Below are 26391 nucleotides of genomic sequence, written 5' to 3' on the forward strand. Positions count from 1 at the left end.
TGCATGAGTTTTATTCCTGTGTTTATTTCTAAAACCTTTTTTCTCCAAAACTTCAACAGGATTCGAAGCCTTTCCTGCAAGTGCCAGGGAATAACTTACTTGTGTATTATTGTCACGCACAGGCTGCAGTGACCCACTGATGGTGAGGCTCAGTGACAGAGATTAAATCCCTGCTTCAGCTCAGTCAGAGACACTGAGCCCTCTGGTCTGGCTTGCTGCACACTCCCAGAACAGCCACTCCTTCCAGCTCTGCCTGCAGCTTCCCTGCAGCCAGAGAAACCGCTAGGGCAGGCAGCATTCACTCCCTGGGTATCAGGGGCTTGCTATTATTTTTCTACATAAGCAGATGATGCAGAAGTGCAGAAGAACAGAAGTACATTTAAAGCTACGTGCCTGTTTTCCATTGTGGAGGTTGTTTAGTAACACTTTCTTGCTTTGTCTCTTTGTCTCCAACCAGATCGTGGCTGCTATATTTGCTATTGCAGGGATTGTTATGATGACATATGCCGATGGGTTTCACAGCCACTCAGTTATTGGGATAGCCCTCGTGGTGGGTTCTGCCTCAATGTCTGCTCTCTACAAGGTAAGTACACCTGGGTCTTTCCCCCCTAGAAAGATGCCTGTCACCCTCGTCACTCACTTTAACTGTCCCTGTCATACTTGCAAACCTCTGTGCAGTTCAGTGCCACATGCCCTTCTTTGAAAGCTCTGCCATGCAATGCTGCATTCAGGTGTTCCCTTGTTTTGATGTCTGCCCTCACTTAGGATAAAAACTCATAATTCCTGGGTATAGTCTTCTCCAGAGTCCACAGGAGGGTTTACAGATGTCCCATATTCTTGAAAAATGAGGCTGCTTTTCTATAGGTGCTGGATTTAATCACTCACTCTGCAGAGATTTAGCTTCTTTTTCAAGTCAGTTTGTTACTTCCCCTTGCCAGTCCTCCTTCAGTGGCATATGGAGCCTGCTTTGGGCTTGCTTGGTATTGCTTATCATGGAAATAATCACATGCCTAAAGTCCAAAGCACATGCCTATGAATCAAGACCTCATCCTTACCAGCCAGATGAGCGGCACTATGTGTAAGATGACAGACATGCAGCCTTCTTTGCAGGGCAGAGCCATTTCACTCAGCCTGAGAGGCATTTGTGTCTGTGCTGCTCATGGCACTCAGAGTCACAGTCCACACTGAGGAATAAGCATTTTATAGGGTGTGGTTCACCCACTCTGGCTCAGATGTGTAGACTAGAAGGAGGTGTAGACATCTCCGTATGGTCTAATGAATTGCACCGTACCAGTCATCCAACAGAAATTGGGCAGGAAAGCCCTGCAGCCATAATAGAGGCAGTCCAGGGAGACTAACCAAACTGAGAAGCGCCTGCCTGTGCCCCTCAGCACAGTGCTGCATTGCTTTCTGCTCACTTTTTCAGATCAGACGATGTCTTACATCAGGAAGGTCATGAAGTTTCGTACAGCTCTTTCCTCTAAAATAGCATTCCTTTGCAAGACCAGAAATGTGGTCCTCCAGACCCAAAGAAATGTCATGGCTCTGGAGTCATCTGCAGGCAGGCAGAGTTATTCAAGGCCAGAGCCTAGCTCTGCCCCCTCTCCCATGACACTGCTGCTCCTTGCAGGGATGGGAGTCTCAGGGCTGCTCCACCAGGGCCCATGTACAAGGAGGTGGTGGTGGCAGTGCTGGCAGGGTGTTACTCTGCAGTGCGCCTTGCATGCCAGGACAGATGGAGCCGAGCACCTTGTTGTGCAATGCATGCCACTGCCACTGCTGCTGCCACTCTGCTTTTCCTTTCCACAGTCTGGCTCAGTTTCCATGAGTTGTGTGTGCCAAAGAGGCAGGCAGATCTGCAGGCAGACAGGTTGTGCCCCGTCCAGCAGAGCCACCTTGACCAGCTCTGTTACCCCAGGCACAGACACTTCAGTCTGCTGTACCAGCTCTCTGCCCTGCCAGGGGCAACATGCTGTTCTCAGGTGGCAAATGAGTGGCTTTTGGGACATTTTGCTCCCTTATGCAGAACAGCAACACAGCTGCACTGGCCAGTGATGGCTGCGAGGTGATGGGAGTGGGCAGAGCCCTGTGAGCAGACAGCCCTGCAGACTTGCCTGCTCTGGGTAGGCAAAGGAGAGAGAGCTGACGCAGGCCAGGGGGGCTGCCATTCCAGCACAAACCAGTAAGTCAGAGCCCATTGGCTGTCCTGGTTTGCAGCCAGTGGCAGAGAAAATTGTACAGACAGCCCACGGTGTCCAACAGATCCTCTGCAGATGTGTGGTGAAAAACTGATGTAGACTCCAGACAAGACCTGTCCACAGGCACTCCCCAAATGGGCCAGTCGCATCCTTCATTTCTATTATCTTTTTCCTTCTCCCACTAACAAACCAAAGCTTTGAAATCCCTCCCTGCAGTCTCATCAGCCAGGCTGCATCTATGCTCTGGACTGAGGTGCTGCTGCTACACTGTCTTCTGGGGATGAGTTCCCAGGGAGAAGGTGCAAGGACAGCCAGACAGCATGGACTGCACTTCCTCACCACCATAGCACTCCCCAGGTGGCAGCCCAAGGCCTGGACCAGTGATGCAGGGAGGTCATTGCTTCCTCTCCTCCTCCTGTCCTGCTCCACCAAGTATTCTGGTTTTAATGTCAAGTTTTCTGGAGGTGCAGAAAAAAAAGAGTAAAGCGTCTAAGCTAGGGTTAGTGACCTTTCCTTTCAGAACATGCACAGACAAAAGTGCTGAGTCCCCTTCCTGCACGGACTCAATTGGCACCTGCCCCTGCCTGTGTTCCAAGAGGTGGCAGGAGGGAGAGGGCTGGGCCACACAAGCTGCTCTCCACAGTTGCATGAGCAGCCATCTCAAGCGTCCAGCAAGCATCACTGCATAGGTGTGGGCTGACATTGCTTGGGACCCAGCTTCTTGGGCCCAATCATTGCCCATTAGGGCAGGATGCTCAGTTCCACTGGAGCCAGGACAGAACACCAGCCTTCCAGGGATGCAGTGCAAGAGAGTTAAAACCATGTATTTTCCTCTTGTAGGTTTTATTCAAACTTCTTTTGGGCAGTGCTAAATTTGGAGAAGCTGCCTTATTCCTGTCTGTGTTAGCTGTCTTCAACATCCTCTTCGTTACCTGTATTCCTGTCATCCTTTATTTTACCAAAGTGGAGTACTGGAGCTCTTTTGACATCGTTCCTTGGGGAAACCTCTGCGGATTTTCAATTCTCTTATTGAGTGAGTATATGGGGGGCTTTCACAGTGCTTAGGGTGGAGGAGAGTGCCACAGATTGACCACTGGTGGAAGCTGCAGACCTATTACATACTGGAGCTGTTTTCACTTCTTCTCAACATGATTACTAGCTTAAGATATCCTGAGAGGGTCTATTCCTAGGTGGCAATGTATACCTCACTTCTGCTATTTTTACGAAGCCAAAATACTGTGGTTTTCATTAAAGGTGCAGGACTAAACTGTAAGGCTTGTCCTAACTCCTACTTGTGAACTCTGCATTACAGAGACAGGTGACACTTGCCTGGGCTGCAACAGGAAGCAGCCCTCCTGGTGGGGCATTATGTTGGGCTCATCAGCATCCCCAGAGCAAGGAGGTTGGGCCAGGCCAGTCAAGGCCGGACTCCAGTGCCTCTGATGCCTGTAGTAATAGATAATTGCTACTCCTAAAGAGAGGGAAACTTTTGAAAATGTAGTGTTGCATAGTGCTGGTGGAAACTTGGTAGGTGGCACTCCTCTCTTCTGCTGCCACTGCTGTGCCACCAAAGGAACTCCGCTGGGAAGGGATTCCAAATCTAAGCTTTAATGGTTAATGGTTATCAGAAGTGTTATGTTGTTCACTGTTGAACTAGATGAGATGACTTGCTGCCACAGTTGGTCCCTAAACTGGATGATGGAATCACATCTCCTAAAATAATAATTTCTACTGGAAATAGCTCTTCTCTATCCCTATCTTCAGTCCGAGCTCCTTTTACCCTGAACAGTCAAAATTACTAACTCCAGAAATACCTCCAGGTTATTTATCAGTGGACTCAATGGAAGGTGTCTGTAAGCAAGTAGTACAGAACTTGGCAAGTGATCACTGGGGTGTGCAATACATGGATACTACTAGAAGAGAGTCAGAGCCCGAGCTCAGTATTGGCAAGGCCTTCCTGACTCTGGTAAAGCCAATCACCTTAAAACAAGAGTGAATTTGGTCCAAAGCAATTATTAATTTGTCATAAGACACTTGATGAAGAGTGTGTGGTATTACAATGGAGTGATATTATAATCATTCCATTGTAATGATATTATAATGATATTATAATTTCATTGTATGAAATTATATTTAGCAAGTTCCTGCCTGGAAGAGGGTGAGACTTACACCATCTTCCACTTGCAGCTGGGGGCAGCTTTTCTACAAAAAAGAACAGAAGCTACTGTTTGGCTGAAACTCCCAGATGAAGAGTGTTTAGTCTTTCAGCAGGGCAAAGTGGATCAGTGCAGAGTGGGAATTACTGCACATAACACTGAGAGGCAGGCTGTACCCAAGCCTCACCTTGATCCTGCCACTGCACTCCAGTGGGATACAGAGTTCCCCATAAACAGCAGTGTCTCAGGCAGGTGGACATCCAGCACACAGACCTCTGTCCTCTGGTATCTTCCAGGAATAACAACAGAAGTTAATGTATCTTCTGTTTGAACAACAAGCAGAGAGAGTAATAAAGCATAAATGCTTCAAGTAACATTCCTTCTGCCTAATGTCACTGTACCGAAAGGTGTTTTTCTTTCCTTCTTCAGCATTCAATATTCTACTAAATTTTGGGATTGCTATTACCTACCCCACCTTGATTTCTCTTGGAATTGTACTGAGTGTCCCAGTGAACGCAGGTAATAATTTCTGTCTTTTGCATCTCAATGTATACATTAAATCTTTGGCCTTTCAAATACACAGCAGGGATAAAAGCAAATAGTTTTATTAAACATGTTTTGCATCTTCTCTCAAAGACTTACAGAGATGACACTGATTAAAAATTTATTCTTTAGGTGTTAAATATGTATTGCATAATACTACATGAATATTCATAACCACTAGAACTGTTTTGTAAGTTAGTGTCTGAAGAAGCCTATATACTGGAAAACAAAGTATATTTGAAGTCATTCATCCCTGAGCTGAAATGAAAACTCGTGGATGAAGCAGAAATCATTTCTTAAGGCAGGTTTAACACAAAATAAATAAAATTGCTTAATTTTAGAGCAGATAGGTACTAGTAATTCTGCTCGCCTTGTAAATAACATGGCAGGTGTTTATCAAGAGCACTAGACAATTCAGTTTTGGGCGTAGGCTGGTACATTTCTCCAACACTTTTCTGAAATTTAGTTAAAGCCAAGAGATGGCAGAGTCCAAGACGACTGGGCAGAGGAGTGCAGAGGCAACCCCAACCCAAAACAGAGCCACCGTTCCTAAAACCCAGCATGCTCAACTGGTGCCACAGTGCAAGTGGCAGCTCCCACTACATGCACGCAGAGCTGGGCACTGCTCTGGCAGAGTTGGGTACCAAACGGTGTGCACGGCTCAGCCTGTGCAGGGTTTGTTACTCAGCAGGGCAGTCAGGGTGAGAAGAAAAATTTGCACAAAGAGGCTGCTGTACCGGGGAAGGGAAAGGCCCCTTTCTCTGCATACCTGGACCTCAATGGGAGTTCCTGTGCTGTTCAAGGCAGGAATGTACCCTGCTGTGTGCTAATCCAGCAGGAAGGATAGCCCCTGCTATCATTGCCTCCATGGTCATGTTCTCCTGCCACAGCCAGCCCTCAGAGTTGGGGAGGTGAGGGGGCGGGAAGGAGATACTGCCCTAATGCTTTTTCTCATGTAATAACACCCATTCAATGTCCCACACAGTTGTTGATCACTACACGAGTGAAATTGTCTTCAACAGTGTCCGAGTAATTGCCATCATCATTATTGGCCTGGGCTTCCTTCTGTTGCTCTTGCCAGAGGAGTGGGACGTCTGGGTAATAAAGCTCCTCACGCGTCTCAAAGTCCGGAAGAAGGAAGAAATTCCCGAAGGGAATGGAGACATTGCTTCAGGACTGCCTAACAAAAGCCGGAGAACTCGCCCCTCCATGTCATCCTTTGCTCATTAAATGCTCTTTTTACCAAAACTTTGTGGTTAACCTTATATATGATGATGCAAAGGTCTTTTCTTGGGAAGAAGCACACCTGTCCAACACGGTGTACATACCTGTACAGTTTTGATATGATCACCATCTAAAGCATCAAGTCTCGGCATGTCCAGTTTGCTTGTATTTTTTTCACATCAAACCTTTCACTTAAGTAGTACACTGAAAAAAACTGCAAACCAAGAACCTCTCTTCTCTTTTTAAATGAATGTAATATATAGTCAAAATATATTTGCATAGGTTATTTTAAAGAATGACTTTCATGAAAAGCAGGGCAGACATTTTGAACATTAGGTACTGAATGATGCATTGCACACTGTGATTTAAAAGAAACAAATGCTATGCTACATCACACGTTTATTTTTGACCAGAGCTGTACTTTGAAAGTTTTCAAGGAACAAAAAAAGGAATCTTTTCAGGGACGGGAAGATGGGGGGAAGAGTGGAAGTTAGATTTAGAAATCACTCTATGTAGATGAGCGCATGTTGCGCTGCAAACAGGGAAAATTCAAGCGCTAAAAATGCTTGCACTAAAGCACTAGAGAGAAAGCAGTCTAGAGCCCAAATCTCCTTATTCTGCATATGACTGTAGTCCACGTTTAAAATCATGCAAGAGAAATCCAGTGCCTTCTACAGAACTCTTGTCTTTATCCACACAGAACCAGGTCCTGCTGCGAGGCACTTGCAATGGCAGGGCTCAGGTTTGCGGCCCCAAGGGACCCGAAATTCCCACTGACATCAGGACGTGCCTCCCATACACGCCATGACTTCTGTGGGAACACAGGGTCCAGGGGACTGAAAGTTTTAGCGCAGGAGACCTGGTTCTCTCCTCACTTCACAGGTTTTACCCCTGTGTGGAGCTGCGCTTGATTAATGCCAATGTGAGGAAGGGGAAGTCTTGGTCATGTGTGGGACAATCTGACCGAAAATGATCAAAGGGACTGGCAAGAGTGTGGTTGCTGATGTACAGTCTGAGAGCATGGACTAAGGGGGTGAATCGCCAGTTGCTTTTACTCCATAATTGTGAGTGTTAAGAGTTAAAAATGTAAGATATTTACATCAAATGTAACACTTTTTACGAAACTTGTAAGCACCAGGATGTTTACTTACGCGATTTTGGTTCGCCATTAAATTTCTATCTGTGATAGATCACATGCTATGTAAAAACAGGGGGAAAAAAGGTTATAGTTTACTATTTTTGAAGTTTACATTGTTGCATACAAAATTAAAAGTGTTCTTTTGAACTGCTGCCATAGCCTAAGGTCCCTGCTGCCATTGAGGTCCTCTTTGTCTCAGGCAGGGGTGGCATCCACTTCAAAACATTTTAGCAAATCAACTTCAGATTCCATTATCTGTTTGGCAAAGCTAAATAATAAAAGATTTTAAACTCAACCTCGGTCAGTGCTCTCCGTTTCCGTCTCTTGATTGCACCTTTACTGCAGTTTGACTGTGGGTAGTATTTAGCCAAAGTGATCAGAAGGGAGAGACACGATCATCAAAATAACAAGGCTGCAGCTCAGTGCACTGGTAGCCAGTCTGTCCTTGACAAGAAAGTCTTCTCTAGACTACCTGGACAAATCCATGTGGAGGGATGCTGTTAGGCATCAGTCAGGAAATACATGTCCAGCCGAAGCAGACTAAAGGAAAAGATGACCTTCCTTTAAATGCATCAGTGACACCCATACATATGCTAACAGGTATTTAGGTGCTATGAGTGGGACATGAATTTGTACATTAATAATTAGGCCTTAGTCCAGGCTGTATGTTTATCCCCCACATATCACTTGATGACCCAACACTAAAGACTTGCTAACAGAGATTACACACACAAGCAAATCTGAAGCTGCTCACAACAACTGTGCCGTTCAGTGTTACACACCTGAATTTTTAAACCTATCTGTTTGGGAAGCAGAGGAGGGCAAAGGGACAATTCTAATAACTGCTTTGAAGGGCACACATAGAGACTTGACCTCAAAGCTCCCAAATTCAACTTTATCATTTTGTCGTCCTCAAAGAACCTCACACTCCTTCCCAAACCTCTCTGAGGCAAGGCCAGAGAAGAAAATACAATCCATTTTCCATAGTCCCAATAAGTGGCACGTTCTGTGATCTCCACATTCCTTTACTGTGTGTTTGATGCAGTCTGGTAGGTATCCAAAAGGCTCTAAATGCCCCTTTAAAAACTGCGACTAATGTGTGTTTATAACCAAAATGGAAGCAGATTTTTTAGCATTCAGTATGGGTTGTGGGAGAATTTATGCACCAGAAGGGATAGCAGCATTAGTAAAACTCCGTGATTTACCAGATGCAACTGTCATTGCTTCTGTTGGCTCATCCTTCCTGAGAACAGGCTAAGGATTTAGGATTCAAGGACCAGGATTTCAAACAGCACTTTATTACTATCTCTCCTGAGTGGGAGCTCACTAGAACCAACTAGATTTTCCATGTCAAGCAATTTTAAACTGCACATAGACAAATTAATCAGATGAAGTGACCTATATTTCTTCAGGCAACGCTTTGCCCTAAGCATAAATACCTGGTCTGATGATAAGTCACTGTGCAGTAAAACCTTCCAGGCAGTGAAGCCCAGGATGTGACTAGGAGAACATCAGGAAAGCAGCATGTCCATATGGTATGTGTGTGCATCTCTAAGTGCCAAAGCACCACAGGTCTGAAGCTGAGGAATGAAAGGAACTGGATTTGTTGGCCCTCATCAGAAGGACAAGCCAGAGAGCAAACCCTTCTGCAAAGGCATTAGATGTAAATGGGCTGCCCTTCAGGTGAAGGGAAGATTGAATGCTTCTGATCTCAGAATGCTGAAGGACTCTCAGGACAAATTCAGTGCCTTGGAGAGGACGGCTGAGTTGTAGCAGGCTCTCCTGCTTGTCCTCTTAGGCCAAAAGCACTGGGTGCAATCTCTGCAGCACCCTGGGAGTCGGAGACCCTGCTGGCCTGTGTGGACCCCACGCTGCTCTCTGCAGCAGAGAGCAATACAAGACTGGAACCAGCACTTTTAGCCCACCCGTAGCCACCTCGAACCTCCCTACTGGGGCAGAACTGCAGGTCCCTGCCTGGTGTCTTTGAAGCTGATCTCCTGCATTGTGAGTGTGTGGCTCCTGCCCTCACAGAGCACCAGTGTGCACCCTTGTTTAAAGGCTGACCTGGACTGGCAACTTGCCACCCCAGCTTAGCTCTTGAAGTGTCTTTAGCTCCTCCAGCAAAGGGGAAAACTAGTAATAATCCAGTGGGCTTGTTAAAAGAGCAAGTTGGAAAAAAAAAATCTCAGGAAAGTAAACAGCATCACCAGACCTCATTGCAGCTGCCAGCTTTCACTGCTGCACAATACAGCAGTGAGGAATTCGAAGCAGGCACAGAAGTTCTCCTCCTCCCTGGTGTGTCTCTTTCCTTGGTCTGTTGTCTATGGTTCTCTCCTGCTGCTACTTATATCATAACTTTTATTGCAGTTCTCCACAGTGGCTGCACGAGCCTCTCATCAGCCCTTGAGGCAGAGATGGGCTCATTTGAAAAAGTTTCTCCTGTTCTTCTATCTAGAATGGTTGTATTCATATCAGTAGTCTTCAGAAAATATCCATGAAAGGCAGATATCCAACCACAGTAATCAACAGATAAACAGAAGACACTGAAACCAATATGTAGCTTAACTGGTTTGGGAGCTAATGGTAGACACTAGCAGGACCTGCAGATCACCATGTTCTGGGGATGAATTAATGTCTCCTGTGAGCTCAGGGACAAGTCACTCATCCCCAGCTCTCCAGAGTTCTCCGTAACAAAGCTAGTGCAATATTGAGTTAGTCAGAGTTAATAGAGACATTATCTTCACCCTATAGAGAAGGTAACATCACCAGGGTGACACCATTTCTGGTCAAAAGCCTGTCTGCTACTGTGCCTGCAGGCCTGAAAACCCACTGAAAAGCAAAGGTTTCCCTGTGCAGTGAACACAAAATTCTGAATGGATTTCCATAGCTCTGGATCATATCCTCAATAAACTCACAAATCTGCACAACTGGAACGTATGGAAAAGGATGTTCAGAAACCTTAGGAATAGCATCAGCCACCTTGTCTTGGCAATGTGGACTCAGACAGCAGGCTTGGACTGGGTGTTTCTTCAAGGAATGGGGAAAGAATAGAAGCCAGAAACAATGTAGCTGGTGTGAAGCAAGAGCACAAGAAAGCTGATGATGGGATCAAGAAATAAATACCTTTTAGAAAACGCTTTCCAGGGAAAGATGCCCATCTGTCCCTTGCAACAACTTGAGTTTGTGCACATGCTGTAAAGTCATAAATCACAGAGAGTTTGCCTTCATGTCCCTGATTTGTACTGCAGAAAGGATGGAGTCTTTCAAGGCCTGAACTACACCTTGGCAAAGGCCAAGGCTGAGAATCTTCTTTCACAATCCAGTCCTCATGCAAGCTGTCTTTGCAGGAACTGCCTGCAGTAATGGATTTTGATGGATGAATTTAATTACCTCATCATTATTAAAAGAGAAGCAACTAGATTTTCTTCTTTAGCTGGTTCTAGGGCATTTCCATAATAGCCAGCATCTTATCTAGAAGTCCTGAACATTAGAAAGGGAAATAAGGGAAAAAAGAGCTGAAAGATCTTATGAAAATGAAAAGGAAGTCAAATGAACAGACACCGATCAGTAGCCTAAAAAACTTCTAAGAGGAAATCTCTTTCCTAAGGACAGGATCAGTAGCTCAAACTAATGTTTCTGAAAATAATAAACCTCACAATTTTATTTTTCTACCTGAAACCCTACTAGAGAGATCTTTATATTTGCACAAGATCATTTTAAAGAAGGTGGCAATCAGTATTTCTCCCTGCACATTACAGATAAACTAGGATACAACCAACTTCTTGATGGTGAAGAGCGGAACTTATAAGCAGAGTTATAGTTCTGGAAAAGACTTAAACAAGGGAGGTTGTGGAGCTCATAAGAGCAGTGTATTTAAGAACCTGTTATATGCAATTTCTCTGCAATGATCTAGAGATATTTCTTTAATCCTACTGCTGAACTAGATGATCTTTCAGAAGAGAACTCAAATGAGTTTTCCAGATCCTCATTCCCAGGTTTCCCTCCAGTTCTAGATTCAGTCCACATAACATCTCAGCGTAGCCATCAGTGCATTGATTAGGAACAACAGCAACCAACCTGCAGAGCATCTTTCACTCAAATGAAGAGAACTAAAGTAGATGTGCTTTAACAGAGCATATATCTACCATAAATTGAGAATTTTTCTGATGAGTGACAACAGTAAACTTAGAGCCCCTCACCATGTATCTTAGACTTTTTTACCATGTCCTTTACCTCATATCTGTTAATGCTGAATGCCACCAGCTATTTTGCTTCTTGGCTACATGACAGTGACAGATCCTTTCTCAGTGGTAACTCTTCACTCTCTTGAAACAGTAAAAAAGTATGATCAGTAAATGGGTGGTTTTGACCAGTCTTTAGATTGCACAGCTCCTTTGGTAATCTCTCTCCTTTTGAACAGCAATAATTTATTCCTGCTGTTTCCTGCCTCACTAACCAGTTATTAATCCACAAGAAAACCTCTTGCCATCCACAGTAGCTTCATTTATTTGGTAAAAAGCATCATTAGAAAATCTAAGTGCACTGCTTCCTATTATCTCAAAAAAAAAAGGGCCAAGACAAGCCTGCAGTAAGCCATCCATCCTTCAGACTACTTTTAACATGAAAGGACAAGAATACTGAAAGACTGAGACTTTGCCTTTGCTTAGGGAGAGCTGCCTTGGCTAACTTCCACAGAATATTTACAACAAACTCCAAGTTCTGCACATACCCCAACTGACCCAGACACTTAAAAGATCCTTACAGGATTTTTTTAAGAATTCTATAACCAAGATTAAAACCTGGACTCCAGTGAGGTCAGTATTCCCACCATCACCTGTTTTCCCAAAATGCTCCATTTTCTGTTTTCTTCCTTCCTAGCAATTGAGCAAAAATGGAACTCTGTCATGAAAAACAAGTGCCTATTATTAATGTAAATTACTTCACCTTAAAAGAATCCTAAAACTCCAGTTGTTGAGCTTTTTCGTCATCATGATCACAACTCCTCTAGGTAGTCTAGTGATTTTCAGACTGCACTCCACACAGTACTCCACTGATGTCCATGAGAAGTCAAAAAAAACAAGCAAGCCTTTGCTCAGCAGGCTTCAAATCACTAAGCAGTCTGGAGAAGGTGAAAATCACCATTCTGTCTATTCTTTCTCCTCTGTCTCCATACCAGCCTGCACAGATGGCTTACCTCCTAGTCAAATCCTCTCCTGCACTACCTGATGATTGCACACATGCAGCCACTGACACACACAAAGCTACCACAGAAAGCTGGAGTAGTCTCTTCCTCTGTCCCTCCCCCAGTATCCCAAGGCAAGTACTTCATCCTCTATGTTCATGTCACACTGGCACTCCCTAGTGTGGGGATACTCGTCACAACACCCAGCAAAGTAAGCATTTTGAAGAAATCAAGGTAAAAGCCCCAGCACACATTTAGTTAAAAAAAAAAATCACATGAGTATTCACATTTTCTTGAGGATTTAGAAAATTTATTTGCTAAGACCACCAAACAAAAGCTACCATTTTCTTTCTAATTGTACACTTCTTCTTTATTCATACATACACCTAAATATTTGCTAACTCATCTGAAGTTTCAGCATGTTATTGTTAAAAAGAAATTCACAAAAGTAAAACTCAGAGTGAAGTCTTTATGAAATAATGAAGAGGAGTGCTTTGCATAAGGCCATACAAAGTATAGTATATATTTCTTAAATGTTTCCAATCTAGAGGTGATTATTGTGGGCACTTCGTGGGGTTTCTTTGCTTAATTTACTCCCTTTTTAATAATAAAACTAGGTACAATTAATCACTGTGATGATTTTGCTTTTTTAAAATTATTTTTTTTCACCAAGCATAGCAAGGAACACTGTAATGCCAAAGGAGTTAGAGTTATATCCTTAATGGACATTTGAGAAGGAAAGGAGGAAGGAGAAAGAGGGGAAGAGGGAAAGAATCTTAACATATGGTTCTCCTGAACTACATATTTTAAAAATTTTGTTTAAAAGAAACCCTTGGTGTTCCGTAACAGAAGAAAATGTCCCACACTACCTTAGGTAAGTCTTTGTTATTATTTGCAGCAAAATAAATAGTTCTACACAAGGCTATATTGCTTAAAGAACTCATTTTTAAATTCAGTTCCCTGAACATCTATTATGGACTATTAGACTATTTCAATAAAAGAAAAACAAATCAGCTGAGCTCCTGGTATAAGCACAAAGCTGAACATAGCTACAGTACATCAAAGATTGGTAGGGAAACCTGTGCTAATTGCTTCCAAAGTGAAAGGAGAAATCGTCATGGTTGCCAATCAAGAATCTGCTGGGTAAATTTCAATTAAATATGGGGTAAGTAAGGAAGTAAGGCTGTAGGTGAGGAGTGATCTGTTAGACATTACTGGAAGGCAAAGCACACACAGCGTCATTTCACAATTAGCAAAGACAGGCACAAAAGAATCTACAAGCTGAACCACTGTATAAATTCCACATGATTCACTTTAAATGCATTTCTGGCAAGAGCTTCAGTGGGAAACAGGCATCTATTTCTTTAACATCTATCTCACTAACTGCTAAATGGAAATATAATTCAAAAGCTTCAACTGTGGCAACTAGCACACCTAACAAATCTGGAATTTTTTCAGCCTCTCTTCTTTCTAGAACATTAGCCTCTGCCTAGTTATGATAAATATCCCATTCATTACTTCCTGGGCTCATTTACCAAAGTAAAAGACTAAAGATAAATAGTTAGAATTGGCTAATTAACAACCAAAAAAACCCCACCTCCTTATGATGGCAGTTTAACCAAATGGAAATAATGCCATTAAAAATGTATTAGACAAATCTGTGTATTTTTCTATTCATACACTTTCTAAAACCAGATCACTAAATTCCCACAATATCCATTACACAGAGTTACTTACAATTGTCTCCAGTGAGTACTTCTCAGGCCACAGGTCATTAAAGAATAAACTATTTATCACAAATATCCCAGATGTGCTATTTGGGCTTTGTGATTAATTATATATAATTATATTATCCCTTCTGTTTTGTGAATGCAGTAACTAAACAACTTTACACGCACCATAAATTTTGAAATCTAAACCACAACTGACATTTCCTATTATTATATTCCATTATCACATGATTCAGTCTTGAGACCTAATATTAATTTTCTTTTCAATATTCATGTCTGTAAAAGCTTACTTCACAAAATCCTGAATGGAAAAGGGTCCTGTAATATAAATTTACTTCAATATTAATTCTTTTCAACATAAAAACGTAACAGAAATTCCATTTTTGCAGTAACTTCCAATCACCTTAAACCCCTTGTTCTATTAGAAATTAAATGACTGTATTTCTTGCATCTCTTACCTACCATAGTGTAGCAAACAGAACATGGTTAAGCAAATGGCCAGGGAAGAGAGCATGGACAGTGTTATATACCATACAACTTACAGCAGCAGTCAGATTAACATTTCTCAAAAAAAAGAGAACCAGGTTAGGAGCAAAATTCCCTCCAGATCTGTCTGGTTTACAAGGGAGATCTGCTGAAGAAGTTCAAATCCCTGGACTGCTCTTAAAATAGCTTTCATATATCAAGAGGAGTGAGCCATCTGCAAGGAGAACCAGGAAAGGATGCCCTCCACCAGCAGCCACTACCGTGACCACATGCTGAGGAAGAAATGCAGCTCAAGGAAGGTCAACAGCTACACCCATTCCTCGAATGGGCTGCCTCAAACACCAGACAGAGCATCGGATATCAGCGAACTACTAGTAAAGCTGCCAGATGGTCGTGGACCTGTCAGGAAAAACTCCCTGTAAAGCTGACAGGCGGTCTGAGAGCTGCCGCGGGTTCAGCAACTCCCAGAGCCAGCTGCCAAAATATCACCCTTCCCAAAACTGCACAGCATTACTATGGGAACATGCACCATGGCTTTCAAAACTGCTCCACATATCCAGGAGGCTGATGTATAAAAGGAAACTACCAATTCTTTGGCTTACAGGCTGCCACAAGGAAATGCCACCAAATCCCAGATGAAATAACGAAACAGAGTTTGCTCCCTGATGCTCTATACCAGCACTGTAGGTTTGGACCTGAGGCTGCTCCTGGGCTGAGGCCACTGGGTGCCCACCTGACCATCCCCAGGCTTCTGCTGTTGTTTTACCATCCCTGACTACAGGTACATTTTTCTTCCACTGGGGTAAACTAGTTTTTATTATCATCTTGACTCAGCAACTGAGTCCATTCTGAGAAACCTTTCCAGAGTAATTTGTGTAAGAAGCGTACTGAACGAAATCAATGGACCAACTCTCAGGAGAGAATCATCCTGTAAGGTAAACTGCCAAAAATGTGTGATGTGTACTCGCTATCATTATCAGCCTTCCATCCAGTCACTACCTTACTGTTTTGGTATTTAAACTGCAAGAAATTTACAGTGCCGTAAGTGCTCTCAGATTTTTTTTTTCCTAATTCATTGAATTAGCAAACCTGAAGCAGTTCAGACTGCGTGTCACTACTGTTTACTTGAGTTCCAACTCCTAGGGCTTTATAAACACCAAATGTAAACCGGTCCTGGCCCCAAACATTTTACGCAACGATATTATCCAACTGGCTTTCCTATGTCTCAAAAAGAAAGCAGAGACACTTCATTTCTTTGAACAAATTATCCACTAAGGCACTGCACAGAATTCATTAGAAGGAAAATAATTGTTTATTGTGTGCTAGAGAACAGAGGATAATACCGGAAAGAAATTAAGCACAGAAAAGTGATACTTCCAAATATCGTTTGAGATTGAGGGGACGCGGCAGCCCTGTCGGGCCTGGGACGGGAGGGCCACGGCAGAGCGGAGGGTGACACAAACTCCCACCGCCCCATCCCATCGCGGCCGCAGCGGCAGCCCCGCCCGGCAAGGCGGGACACCGGGACACGGGGCCCGCCCTCCCATCGCGCCGGGGGGAAGGGCCGGGACCGCTTCCGGAGCGTGACCTTCCGCGGGTGGGTGAGTGAGTGTGGGGCGGGCGCGGGGCTTTCCCTCCGGCGGCGGCACCGCTTCCCCCGCTGCCTTGGGGCCGCGGGCGGGGCAGCGCCGGCGCCCCGCCATGGGAGCGGCGAGGCGCGGGGAGGCGCCGGGGGCGAGGCGTGCTGGGACACCCGCCGTGTGTCGTGTCCAGGTGGGCAGCGAGGATGGCGGCGCCGACGAAGGAAGAGAGGACGGCGTGCTGGGGGGCCCGGGACGAGTTCTGGCAGTGCCTGGACAGCCACGGGGATGACGCCGCCAAGTGCGAGAAGCTGCGCCGGGCCTTCGAGTCGCGCTGCCCGCAGCAGTGGGTGAGCACCGCCTGAAGCTGCCTAAGGCTGGACGAACAGAGCGTGTCCTTGCCACTCTGTAACAGCAGCGACACGGAGTCACAGCTACCTTGTTAAGGATGGCAGCTCCAGCTTCGAGGAGTGCAGAGCGTGGGCAGCCTTACGCTTTCCCCTGGATAAGCCTGCACCCTTGCCGGGCGTAAATTGGTTTGCCTTGTTGGGAAATGAAAGCTCCTGAATGGACCACTGACTGGCCCGGGAACTGTGAGAAGCAGTATATAGTACTAAGGGAAAGGAAAATAAGATCTCAGATTTTCAGATAAATACACAGCTATACAAACTTCATTATTTAATTAAGAAAAAAACATTTTGAAAGATACTTGAAAGCTTGTAGAAGTGCCCGTAAATTACTATTACTAAAGGAGACCAGTATGGAAGGGAGCTGACACGCAGGGCCTACAGTTGTGTGGCATCTTGAGACTGGTATCTGATACCTTCTTGTGCATAAAAATATCCTTTTTCATGCAGCGTAACGTCACAGTAAGCCACCTGCCTACATGTAACTCACTCATGTTGTGCTTTTTAGTTTCTTTAGCTCAAGTTATAACCCTTTTTTAATAGGACTTGTCTTTTCATAACAGTAGCATCTGAGGGGCTGAACAGTTCCCGTTGCAGCTAGTAGACTGAAGTCAGTTAAAACCAAGTACCTTCACAGTTGCTGCACTGACTTGTACTTCAAACACTGCACTTCTGCTGTACTTCATCTCTGGTGATGGCAGTCTCATCAGCAGTGCTTTCCACCATGCACATCAGTGGCTGTAGGCAATGAATTCAGAGGTTACGTGGTCTGCGATGCCACAGAGAAGCTGCTGGACTTACCTTTGCATCACAAATAATCTTTGTGGATAGCAGTGAAAAGAGCAAAGCAAGAGGCTGCTTTTACTAGATCATGAAGTAACAGGATCGTGAACTTCAGGAAAATGAAGTTCACTTCCAAAAGGGTCCAAAAGCCCCCACAAACCAAAAACCAAACATGCCATTCTTTAGTCTTTTATTTCAACAGAGGAAGAAACTCCTAATTAGTGTAGTAAAATCCTCAAGTTCACTGATAATTCGATAGTCATCTTGTGATACATAAAACCCCTTCCTCTGCTAGTTTCTTCTGATGAACATCTTTTCTCTTTTTAAACAGGTTAAACATTTTGACAAAAGAAGAGACTTCTTAAAATATAAAAAAAAGCTTGAAACAGAAGGGTATATTCCTCCAGAAGCTGCTGGAAAGTCTTAGTTACTCTGCTTTCATAATAAATCAAGTAACTATAGAAAGAAGAAGCAAGAGAAAGCAACAGGAGCTGCCTGAGTGCAAGACTGTCTCCCTGAAATGCAGACTGCTGTTCTTGTTGCCAGGTGTCACGTCTGCTGAAAGGTGGTTGTGTACAGCTTATGGTGCAGGGCTGTTCACAAATCTAAGGGTCTGAATGTATAATTATTAAAATTCTTTCACACAAATAATTGTTTAATACTGCAATGTATATATTCTAAGGAGAAAATAAAATTCTTTTTCAGTAAGTGAGCCAAGTTTTCCTTAAAAAAAAAAAAAGTCCAACTTTCACGTCTTGTCAAAAGGAGGTGGTGGTATAATGCAATTTGTATTTGTCATTTACCAAGTATTTCAAAGTATTTTAAAATACAGTTTAAGTCAGACATTGGTTTATATAACAGTGGTCATCAGAAGACCTAATGCATCCTGTGCATATGATATGTAATCTACCTATTTTGAGTATGCTTATTTTTTATAAGCAATAGGAATTTTTACATTAGTGATAAGTTTTCAATCAGTATCTCTGCTAGAAGTATTTCAGTTTATTTATCATGATTCTCATGGTCTTTTGTATAATTTGATTACCTTACTGATGCAGTTCCATTTAAAGATACAGAGAGTTTAGAGCAGGATTAATAAACTTGACTGTGGAAGGCATTTAAACAAGGGGCACCATTTAATGTAATTATGTAAGTGAAGTTACTTTCCAAAAATTATATAATCTAGTAGATCTAGATGCTGGAAACATTAATACTTTGGCTAAAGGCTCCACTTCAATTGAAAGCATAGTCACCATAACTGAAGTAACTGCAGTAAAAATCCTGTGGTTTTGAGTGTGGGATTGTTCACAGTACTGCACTGATGTTCTAACAGTAGAGAAAACACACACGCCACATGCAATATAAATAGTATTTATTTCCAATGCAACAATTTAAGGAGGTAAAGTATTAAGGCATTTAAAAGTCACCCTGAACACTACAGAAAACAAAACATGCAAAAGTTAAGAATCCTCATTCACCCTGAGTTTGTATCTCATCTATTCAGAATTTGATGTCGTAGCACCATAGGAAGCCACCTAGCTGTACTATAAGGCACGAGACTCTTGGCAGTTATTTTTGTTGTTTTTGCTTGATCACTTGTTGCCTTGTGTACTCCCAGATCAGCAGAGCTCCGCTTACGTGAACATTGAGTGATCGAATAATACCCTGTTGAGGAATTTCCACACAGACATCCAGATGGTGAATCAGGTTTGCTGGGATTCCTTCATGTTCGTTTCTAGTAAAGAAGAAACAGTAACTTGTATCTGAGAAATGACAAGTGTTCCAGAAAGCAGAAAATACAAATGTCACAGCAGCATCCAAATACCCTTTGACAAATATGGTGCATCTACCTACAAGTGTAACTGATGACAACAAATGATTTTTTAAAAGCATTACAGGTACAAAGAAAACATGGAGAGGCCTGACTAAGTTTTGATGTAGGAAAACTGGTGGTGCACTCAATTTTCAGTTCACTGGTCCAGCAATAGCTGAACACCCAACATAAAGACTCTCTGCTTTTATTTTTAAACTCCATATATAGCAAAATGATCAGCTATAGATGAAATGACCAGGGCATGAAGCTGCTGGCACAGCAGGCAAGCTCACCTGCTCACTTTCCATTTGGCATAAAGGAATGTCAAAAACTCATTTGAAGCCTTGAACTGGAAGTTTTACCTTTTCAGAACTGAGCACATCAGAAGATACCAGAGGTTACCAGTAATTAAAACTACGTTGTTAATTAAAAGAGAACAAAGTGACTATGAGAACTACATTTTGAAGACAAGCTACACATAAAAAAGTTGGAAAAAAGGTATTTCTGCTCACACTGTCCTAAAAGGAATAGGCAGGCCCTTCCTCCTGGTCTCACTCTGAAGCCCTGCAATGCCAGTAGCTTTCTGACTTGTAAGTGCTTTACCATGGATTTCTTTAAGTAGCCTCCCCCTTTGTATCACATCTGAGGTTTGTCTGCTTATAGACACCGTTTGCTTGTTGTCCCATCCTCTGCTTGTACTGCAAAAACTTCATCTTGTGCTCAATCCTTAACTTTTAAAGCATCTCCCAGCTATGCACACTCGCCCTCTGCTCCAGCCCTCCTCACCAAGTTAAGCAGAGCAAACAGGCTTAACTCCTTGCTGTGCTCACCGCAGCCTACACATACAGGGCCCCATATAACTAAACTAAACAGACAATATCTCTGTCACACCTGGAAAAATACAATCCATGCTGTTGCTACCTTGACCCATAATAAAAAGGAGTTACAGTGTGTGGACAGTTTATTAAGTATGAGGAGAAGGATCATTCAGGAGTAGCTATCAATACCTCCTACTCCTTAGCACATAAAGCCAAGCTGTACTCTTTCCATAATCACTTCCCATTCTAAAATCACCTTTACCAGTGTCACTTGGTTTTCATATGACCAAACTCTGACTAGAAGAAGGGGTGGACTGCAAGAGGTAGATTTACAAAAAAGCATGTGTTCTTACCCCAGCAATAATAGTGACTTCTCTGGGAAGCAATATTCTGTAAGATCAAAACTTTTAGCTGTCTGCTCCACACCAATAATAGTGTAGCCTTCTGTTTTCTTCTGCTGTAAATAATCAACAAGCTGACATGGTTTCACCTACCCATTAAAAGTAGAGAGAAATACAAAAATATTTAAATAACACCTTTTGTAAATTTCTGAAGTTACTGTAAAAAACAATTTACCTGGACAGTTTTTAAGATCATTGACTTTTATCCCTGAAGACTCTGTCCGTATACACAGCTCAACATTTTATAAGCTCTTCAGCAATAACACAAAAGGTTAGTAATGCCACAAAAATGTACCCCACCAATACAATGAAGAAAGGCTTTTCTAGGCTTCTGACAGCTACAAGCCTTGTATCTGAATGTAAAAGAATCACTCTGGCACAGAGACAGCTGTTATTTAACCTGAAATTCCTTCCCAATACAACAGAACAGCCAATACTGAAACTGAGTTGCCTTATATGTCTGAACTGCAACTTGGGATAGCTCAAAGTGAAGAATTTCTTAGTTATCTAAATCCTACTCTCTAAACTGCTTATTTGTATTAAAATGCCAATTTCTTCATGCAACAGCAGCTCTACCATGAGTACACTTCTGTATAGAGATCAGGCACGAAAACGTATCCATCAGCACTCTGTTTCAGGCAAAACACACTACAGATATCTTGTTCTGAAAATAAACACCCTGGGGAAAAAAAAAATCAAAAATTTCCACTGAGTGTTTCAGATGACCTAGAGCTGACCTGGAAAAACTGATAACTAGATAATAGTTTTAAAAGTTGGCACAAGTTAACTTCAGGCAAACTCAGAAAATCACAATGAAGCTACCAGAAGCAATGGAGAAAGCAAAATAAATAAACCGTTGTTCAACTTTTATAAATAAACATTAAATTCCAACACACCACTATAAAACAGAATAAGATGTAACAATGACAGCTCACATAATCAGTTTTCCACAGCAATAAGAAACTGAAAGTATTTTTAAAATTCCTTTTTTTTATGAGGTTGACCCACAGCTTATACCAAAACATGCAAGATTAAGCGTCAGAGATAACAATGGGTGCTTCTGTTAAATAAAAAGTTCATTTTTTCAAGATAAAATGTAAGACTCTGCACTATGCATCTGACAACTGAAGGTGCTCAGTACACTTTTTAACGATTAAAATGTTTCCATTCACCTCAACAAGGGGGAGCCACTGCTCTGCAGAAACACTAAGATGCTGGAACTGCTTATCTTGTATATAATGAAGACTGCCGACAACTAATGCAGATGCTCCAAATATTTCACTTGTACGACATAAACCTACAAAACCAAGACATAAAGTAATTTTTGTGTAGAAAATAAACACCAAGCCAGAATGCTTTAGTAAGCGAAAATGCCAAAGAATGCAAAAGTGCAATGTTACTTTAGTCATCTATTTTTATCAGTTTCAGGTCTATTCCAAGCCACGCCTTGTTCCATATAAAAAAACAGAAAAAAAAAATGTTTTGTAACTTAGCAGAAAGATAAAAATTAGAAAAGTACTATGTCTGACAACATGCTTTTACAATACTAATTATACAAAATAAGGGGCTAGTGTCTAAGCCTTAGCAAGGATGGATGGTTAGACATATATACACACAAGCTTAAGCTTTAAATCCAGCATTTGCTAAATGAAAGGCTTGAGAGAATGACACATGACAGCGTTACAATGCAGACAGCACCAGCTTGTGGGCTTACTTTTCATGAACAGCCTCAGTGCAGTTATTTAAACTAACATGGAACACAACGGCAATAAAGTATTTGCAGGATTTATTATATCACAACTGACATGACATCATGAAGGAGTTTTTAATCAGGAAAGACCAACAGTCATGAGAACCTAGTAGGTCTACAAGACTTGTTTTACTTGTTAAAGAAAAACTTATCTCCTTTAACCATAGCTGAAAAAATCAACTGTAACAAAGAATATAAATTCAGTAAGAAACTGAGCATGATTTACAGCAAAGTTCCACTTAATTAATGCATGTTATGTGTAGATACTTCTTTTTTTGCCTTAAAATGTAACTATAGAAGACGCCTAGTCTGAAGAAGGTAGTATTTCTTTTTTCAGGATAATTTTTCTGAGCAGTACTTAAAAAATTTTCTAATTAACAACATAAAATGAAATTAATTTCTATTATCTAAGTGGGCTCTAAGGTCTAAAATAAAAGTTTAAAAACGTGAAATCAACCTTACCTCCTAAATTGGTAGGTTTATCAATAAGTGAAGCCACCACGATCAATCTGCTGTTTGATTTACCAAGTTTAGCAGCACGATCCTGAAATGCCATTTCCAAGTCTAAAGTAGGAGTACTGTTTTTCCAGGGTATAATCTTTTTCTGAACATCAGTCCATTCTGTCTGGCTATCTGTTTCAGCTGAATGTGAACCTATAAAAAAAAAAAGTTGTTGCATTCATATGGATATGCAAGCAGTAGTGAAACTAGTGCTTCAGTAAAGAAGATTACTTAAGTAAAGATAAATCTAAATACTGCAGAAAGTAGATGACTCTCAAAAACAGATCAGATTGATTACAGATACATACAGCTGCTACATACAAACAATTAAATTTAATATAGATTAGCTATATTTTACCCATGTCTTGCTGAGACCAGTCACTTGGTTTCAGATCACGAAGTTTCGTTCGAGAATGATACCACTGAAATCCTGGTGGCAAAGGAATGTCAGTGAATCTGTCAAATTTAGAGAGTGAGATCCATTCATCTTCAGCAAGTTCCGCAAGGCGGGGAAGAGTGTAAAATATCGTCTGCAATGTAACAGTGTTATTAGCAGAGCACCACTAAAGCAAGCAAACCCAGATAATTAATTATTCTCTGGTAGTTTTATTGCACATGTCTTGTATCCAGATTTCTATGCTTTTAATACTTGTTTTTCTTGGTACTTGATACAGCTTGCTAATATATCTCTCAATATTCATAACTTTACATATAGTGCTATCCCAAACTTTCATAAATCTAGTCTCATTCTCTCTCTAACTAGACCTTTTCTAAGGATCTAGATTGATTACTATTCTGCAATTCTAGAATACAAAAGAACTAACACTGCTTCTCAGCACAAAGGTCTTGTGAAAATCTTGTATGTGTAACACTAAGGAGTTTTCAAATACTCTCACAAATTTCTAGTAAAAAACACAGATTGATTTAATGTCAAAAGGAATAAAGTAGAAAGCATTAAAATCTAGTGGTAAAATCCAACTCAGCACTACCGATACAGCTAACCACAATTTATCAAGGAGAAACAAACACACATCCTGAGGGAAAGACTGAATAAGACAGAGTTTAAAACCCAGACTTTTTGTTTATCCCAATGCACCCTTCAAGATGAAGAGGCACCCTGAATACATTTAAATACTTCACAAATACTAGCCTTACTTTGGTTTTTTTACCCCTCTTGTTCAGGATTTTCACTTTCCACTATCTAGCATATTTCTGTTCACAAAAACATCAGTTAAAAACAGGAAAAACTCCTTCTCTCAAAGATGGCACTGTTTGTGCCAGAACATATACCCCTGTTCATATCCACATTTAGCTTGTATTTTCAGCTTACTTCTTCTGTCTCATTTATCTGCACTATTATTTTTGCCTGCCTTCCTCAGTGTTTACTCCTCTGTCATTTATTTAAGCTATAACAAAAAGAATAGCTGAAAAAGATGCTCTAGAAGTTATATATATGTATCCTGTTCACATCAAGCAACAATTTAGTTAGGCAACCTCAAGTTACTTCTAAGAACAGATGTCTCAAAAATCCTAACAAACTACATGCAATTAAGTAGATGCTCTTCAGCTATTACAATCACCTTTTCCAGTCACAAAAACCCTATTAACCCCCACAGATGGGGACATGCATCACACATACCTCTTAACTGACCTAGGTTTTTATCACAACAGTAAGAAGAAAATTAAGCTGCAGTCTTAGTCTAAAACCCATCACAATTTAACCAAAATAATTTTTCAGAGTTTTAAATGAATAACAGTTGATCATGTCATCCCACATTAGAAAATACCAAAAAAAAAAAAAATACAGTTGTAAAACACAAATAACGTGGTCTCAGACTTGCCTCTAGACTGTAATCCTCAAGTGGATGAAATGTTGCAAAGAAGAAGTGATCTTGAATTCGCTGCCAGTTCCTTCTAGCATTCCTGCAATTGCAGAAAGTAGTGTAAGATACACAAAAAAGGCAAGATAGTGGATTTTTTTGTTTGTTTCAAATTGTCAGATGGGAATAAGACAACCTGGTTTATATACTACATATTGTATGAGAAAGAAAATAATTAAGTAAACACCCATTAAAAAAAAAAAAAACAACAGCACTCAGGAAATAACTTTTATTTATGTTTCAAAAAACGTCCGTAACACATCTCCAAACTGTATTTATCAAAAGAAGTAAGTTTGGCAAAAAGAAGTATCCCATCTAGGTCTCTGAAGGAAACTGGATATTAGCCTATGGTTCAGTGTCAGCTTTTAGCTGTCAGCAAACAAAAAAGCAGACTCCTCTCTCCGCTTTTTTCTGTCCCATGTCTTCCCACGCCAATTTCTTTTTAAACAGAGTTAAAAAAAAACACATAAAACCCCACAGAAATTATCAAGTGCCATTTTAGAAAATTAGACTTGCTGCAAATGGTTCAGAAAAAGTAAGTTAAGCTGTAAGTCAGAAGAATGTTACTAACCCTGTGCCATGCATGTTTTCCACTTGCTGAAGGCTGGATTCAATAACTGGTGTCAGAGCTTCAAATTCTTCTACATGCAGCATTCTGCACATATCCCAGATTTTTTTAAGGGCAACTAATGCATAAAGTCGAACACTGAAATTATGGTTGAAACACCACTGTAGAACAACTATGAGAGCTTTCTTCAAAGCCGGCCTCTAAGAAAAAAGATAAAGAAATTTCTCCTATTTATGTTAAGTCTTAACATACTGTTCAGAAGCAGAAAAGCTATGAGTGGCCAATAAAATGCTTCCTCAAAAAACTGCCTTTTAGTAACAGTATGTATATGTGCAATAACAGGCTTCAAAACATGATCTTAATTTCCTCCTTTCTTCTCACTAGGACACAGATGTACAGTCTTGCTTGTTTTTTGAAAATGTATTCATTTGTTTTAAAAATTACTACTGTGCATACAAGGAAACCTCTATTTACTTATGATTAAAAGCAGCAAAGAAAACCCAGGTGCATCCATATGTTTAGTAAAAACTGGAGCAGCTATTCTAGAACATTTCACAGGTAAATCAGGCCCTATGTATCCAGAACATCTGCCATTTAGCTAATTTTCATAAGTACAATCTTTTACAGAGGTAACAGGAAGAGTTTTCCATATCAGGGTTTTCCATATCAAAGGATACTTTAATATGAAGTAGGTATAAGAAGTGTCTTAAAAATAGACTGCAAAAATGGTTTTCATTTCAGAACTCTGTATACTCTGCAAGTGAATAAACAATGAACATTTCTAGTCAAATTTACCTTCTCTGAGGCATTTTGAAGAATGATGTCAAAGTGGGATAACACTGATAAAAACGTGCAGATGCTTGTTTTAAGCTTTTCTTCATCCTAAAGCAAAAGAGAATGTAACGAGAAATACGCATACATAAGATGTTTTTATACCTTTTAAGTTTTCACAGCATGTTCCATGCATGCAATAATATCAACGCTACTAAAAAATCTGCATGTTCCCACAGCAAAATTTACTAAAATACAAAGTTGATATTATTAAGATTTCATTTTTCATAACACACTATTTGTTTTTTACTAACACATCAATCAGAATAAAGTACACAGTGGTACAAATGAGCTAAAATTCAATTCAAGTTCAATGTATGCCCTCAGGAATGCGAAGGGTCGTCCCCAGACTCTTGCCTGGGGCTCCTGCTACCTAGAGCTCAACCTGCACTGCAGCTGCAC

At 41.4% G+C, this 26391-nt stretch overlaps 3 protein-coding genes across 7 annotated transcripts in view; 2 read left to right on the plus strand and 1 right to left on the minus strand.

Annotated features, from left to right (window-relative positions):
* SLC35F3 (solute carrier family 35 member F3) overlaps positions 1-7554 on the plus strand; it is a 170914-nt gene extending 163360 nt beyond the window's left edge. For both annotated transcript variants that reach the window (XM_027657389.1, XM_027657390.1), the window contains 4 exons: positions 458-583; positions 3039-3231; positions 4784-4873; positions 5883-7554. In XM_027657389.1, coding sequence (XP_027513190.1) covers positions 458-583; positions 3039-3231; positions 4784-4873; positions 5883-6127 — 654 coding nt within the window. In that variant the 3' untranslated portion in view covers positions 6128-7554. The remainder of the gene's footprint in view (positions 1-457; positions 584-3038; positions 3232-4783; positions 4874-5882) is intronic.
* An 8604-nt stretch (positions 7555-16158) lies between these two features.
* On the plus strand, positions 16159-18135 carry LOC113953765 (cytochrome c oxidase assembly factor 6 homolog). 2 transcript variants are annotated; one of them, XM_027657306.1, is made up of 3 exons: positions 16159-16258; positions 16431-16587; positions 17759-18135. In XM_027657306.1, the coding sequence occupies exons 2-3, from the start codon at positions 16444-16446 to the stop codon at positions 17852-17854; spliced, it is 240 nt and encodes a 79-aa protein (XP_027513107.1). In that variant the 5' UTR covers positions 16159-16258; positions 16431-16443; the 3' UTR covers positions 17855-18135. The 2 variants fall into 2 exon arrangements, with proteins under 2 accessions (XP_027513107.1, XP_027513108.1); XM_027657307.1 differs by having other exon boundaries at positions 16236-16254.
* A 647-nt stretch (positions 18136-18782) lies between these two features.
* The window catches only part of TARBP1 (TAR (HIV-1) RNA binding protein 1), a 33002-nt gene continuing 25393 nt past the window's right edge, over positions 18783-26391 (minus strand). For all 3 annotated transcript variants that reach the window (XM_027657303.1, XM_027657304.1, XM_027657305.1), the window contains 8 exons: positions 25954-26040; positions 25162-25358; positions 24552-24633; positions 23069-23240; positions 22672-22863; positions 21632-21756; positions 20412-20548; positions 18783-19162 (listed from right to left, as the gene is read on the minus strand). In XM_027657303.1, the coding sequence (XP_027513104.1) occupies positions 18997-19162; positions 20412-20548; positions 21632-21756; positions 22672-22863; positions 23069-23240; positions 24552-24633; positions 25162-25358; positions 25954-26040 (1158 nt within the window). In that variant the 3' untranslated portion in view covers positions 18783-18996. The remainder of the gene's footprint in view (positions 19163-20411; positions 20549-21631; positions 21757-22671; positions 22864-23068; positions 23241-24551; positions 24634-25161; positions 25359-25953; positions 26041-26391) is intronic.

This window comes from Corapipo altera, unplaced genomic scaffold (genome assembly GCF_003945725.1).
Source record: "Corapipo altera isolate COAL_440 unplaced genomic scaffold, ASM394572v1 2c, whole genome shotgun sequence".
NCBI lineage: Eukaryota > Metazoa > Chordata > Aves > Passeriformes > Pipridae > Corapipo > Corapipo altera.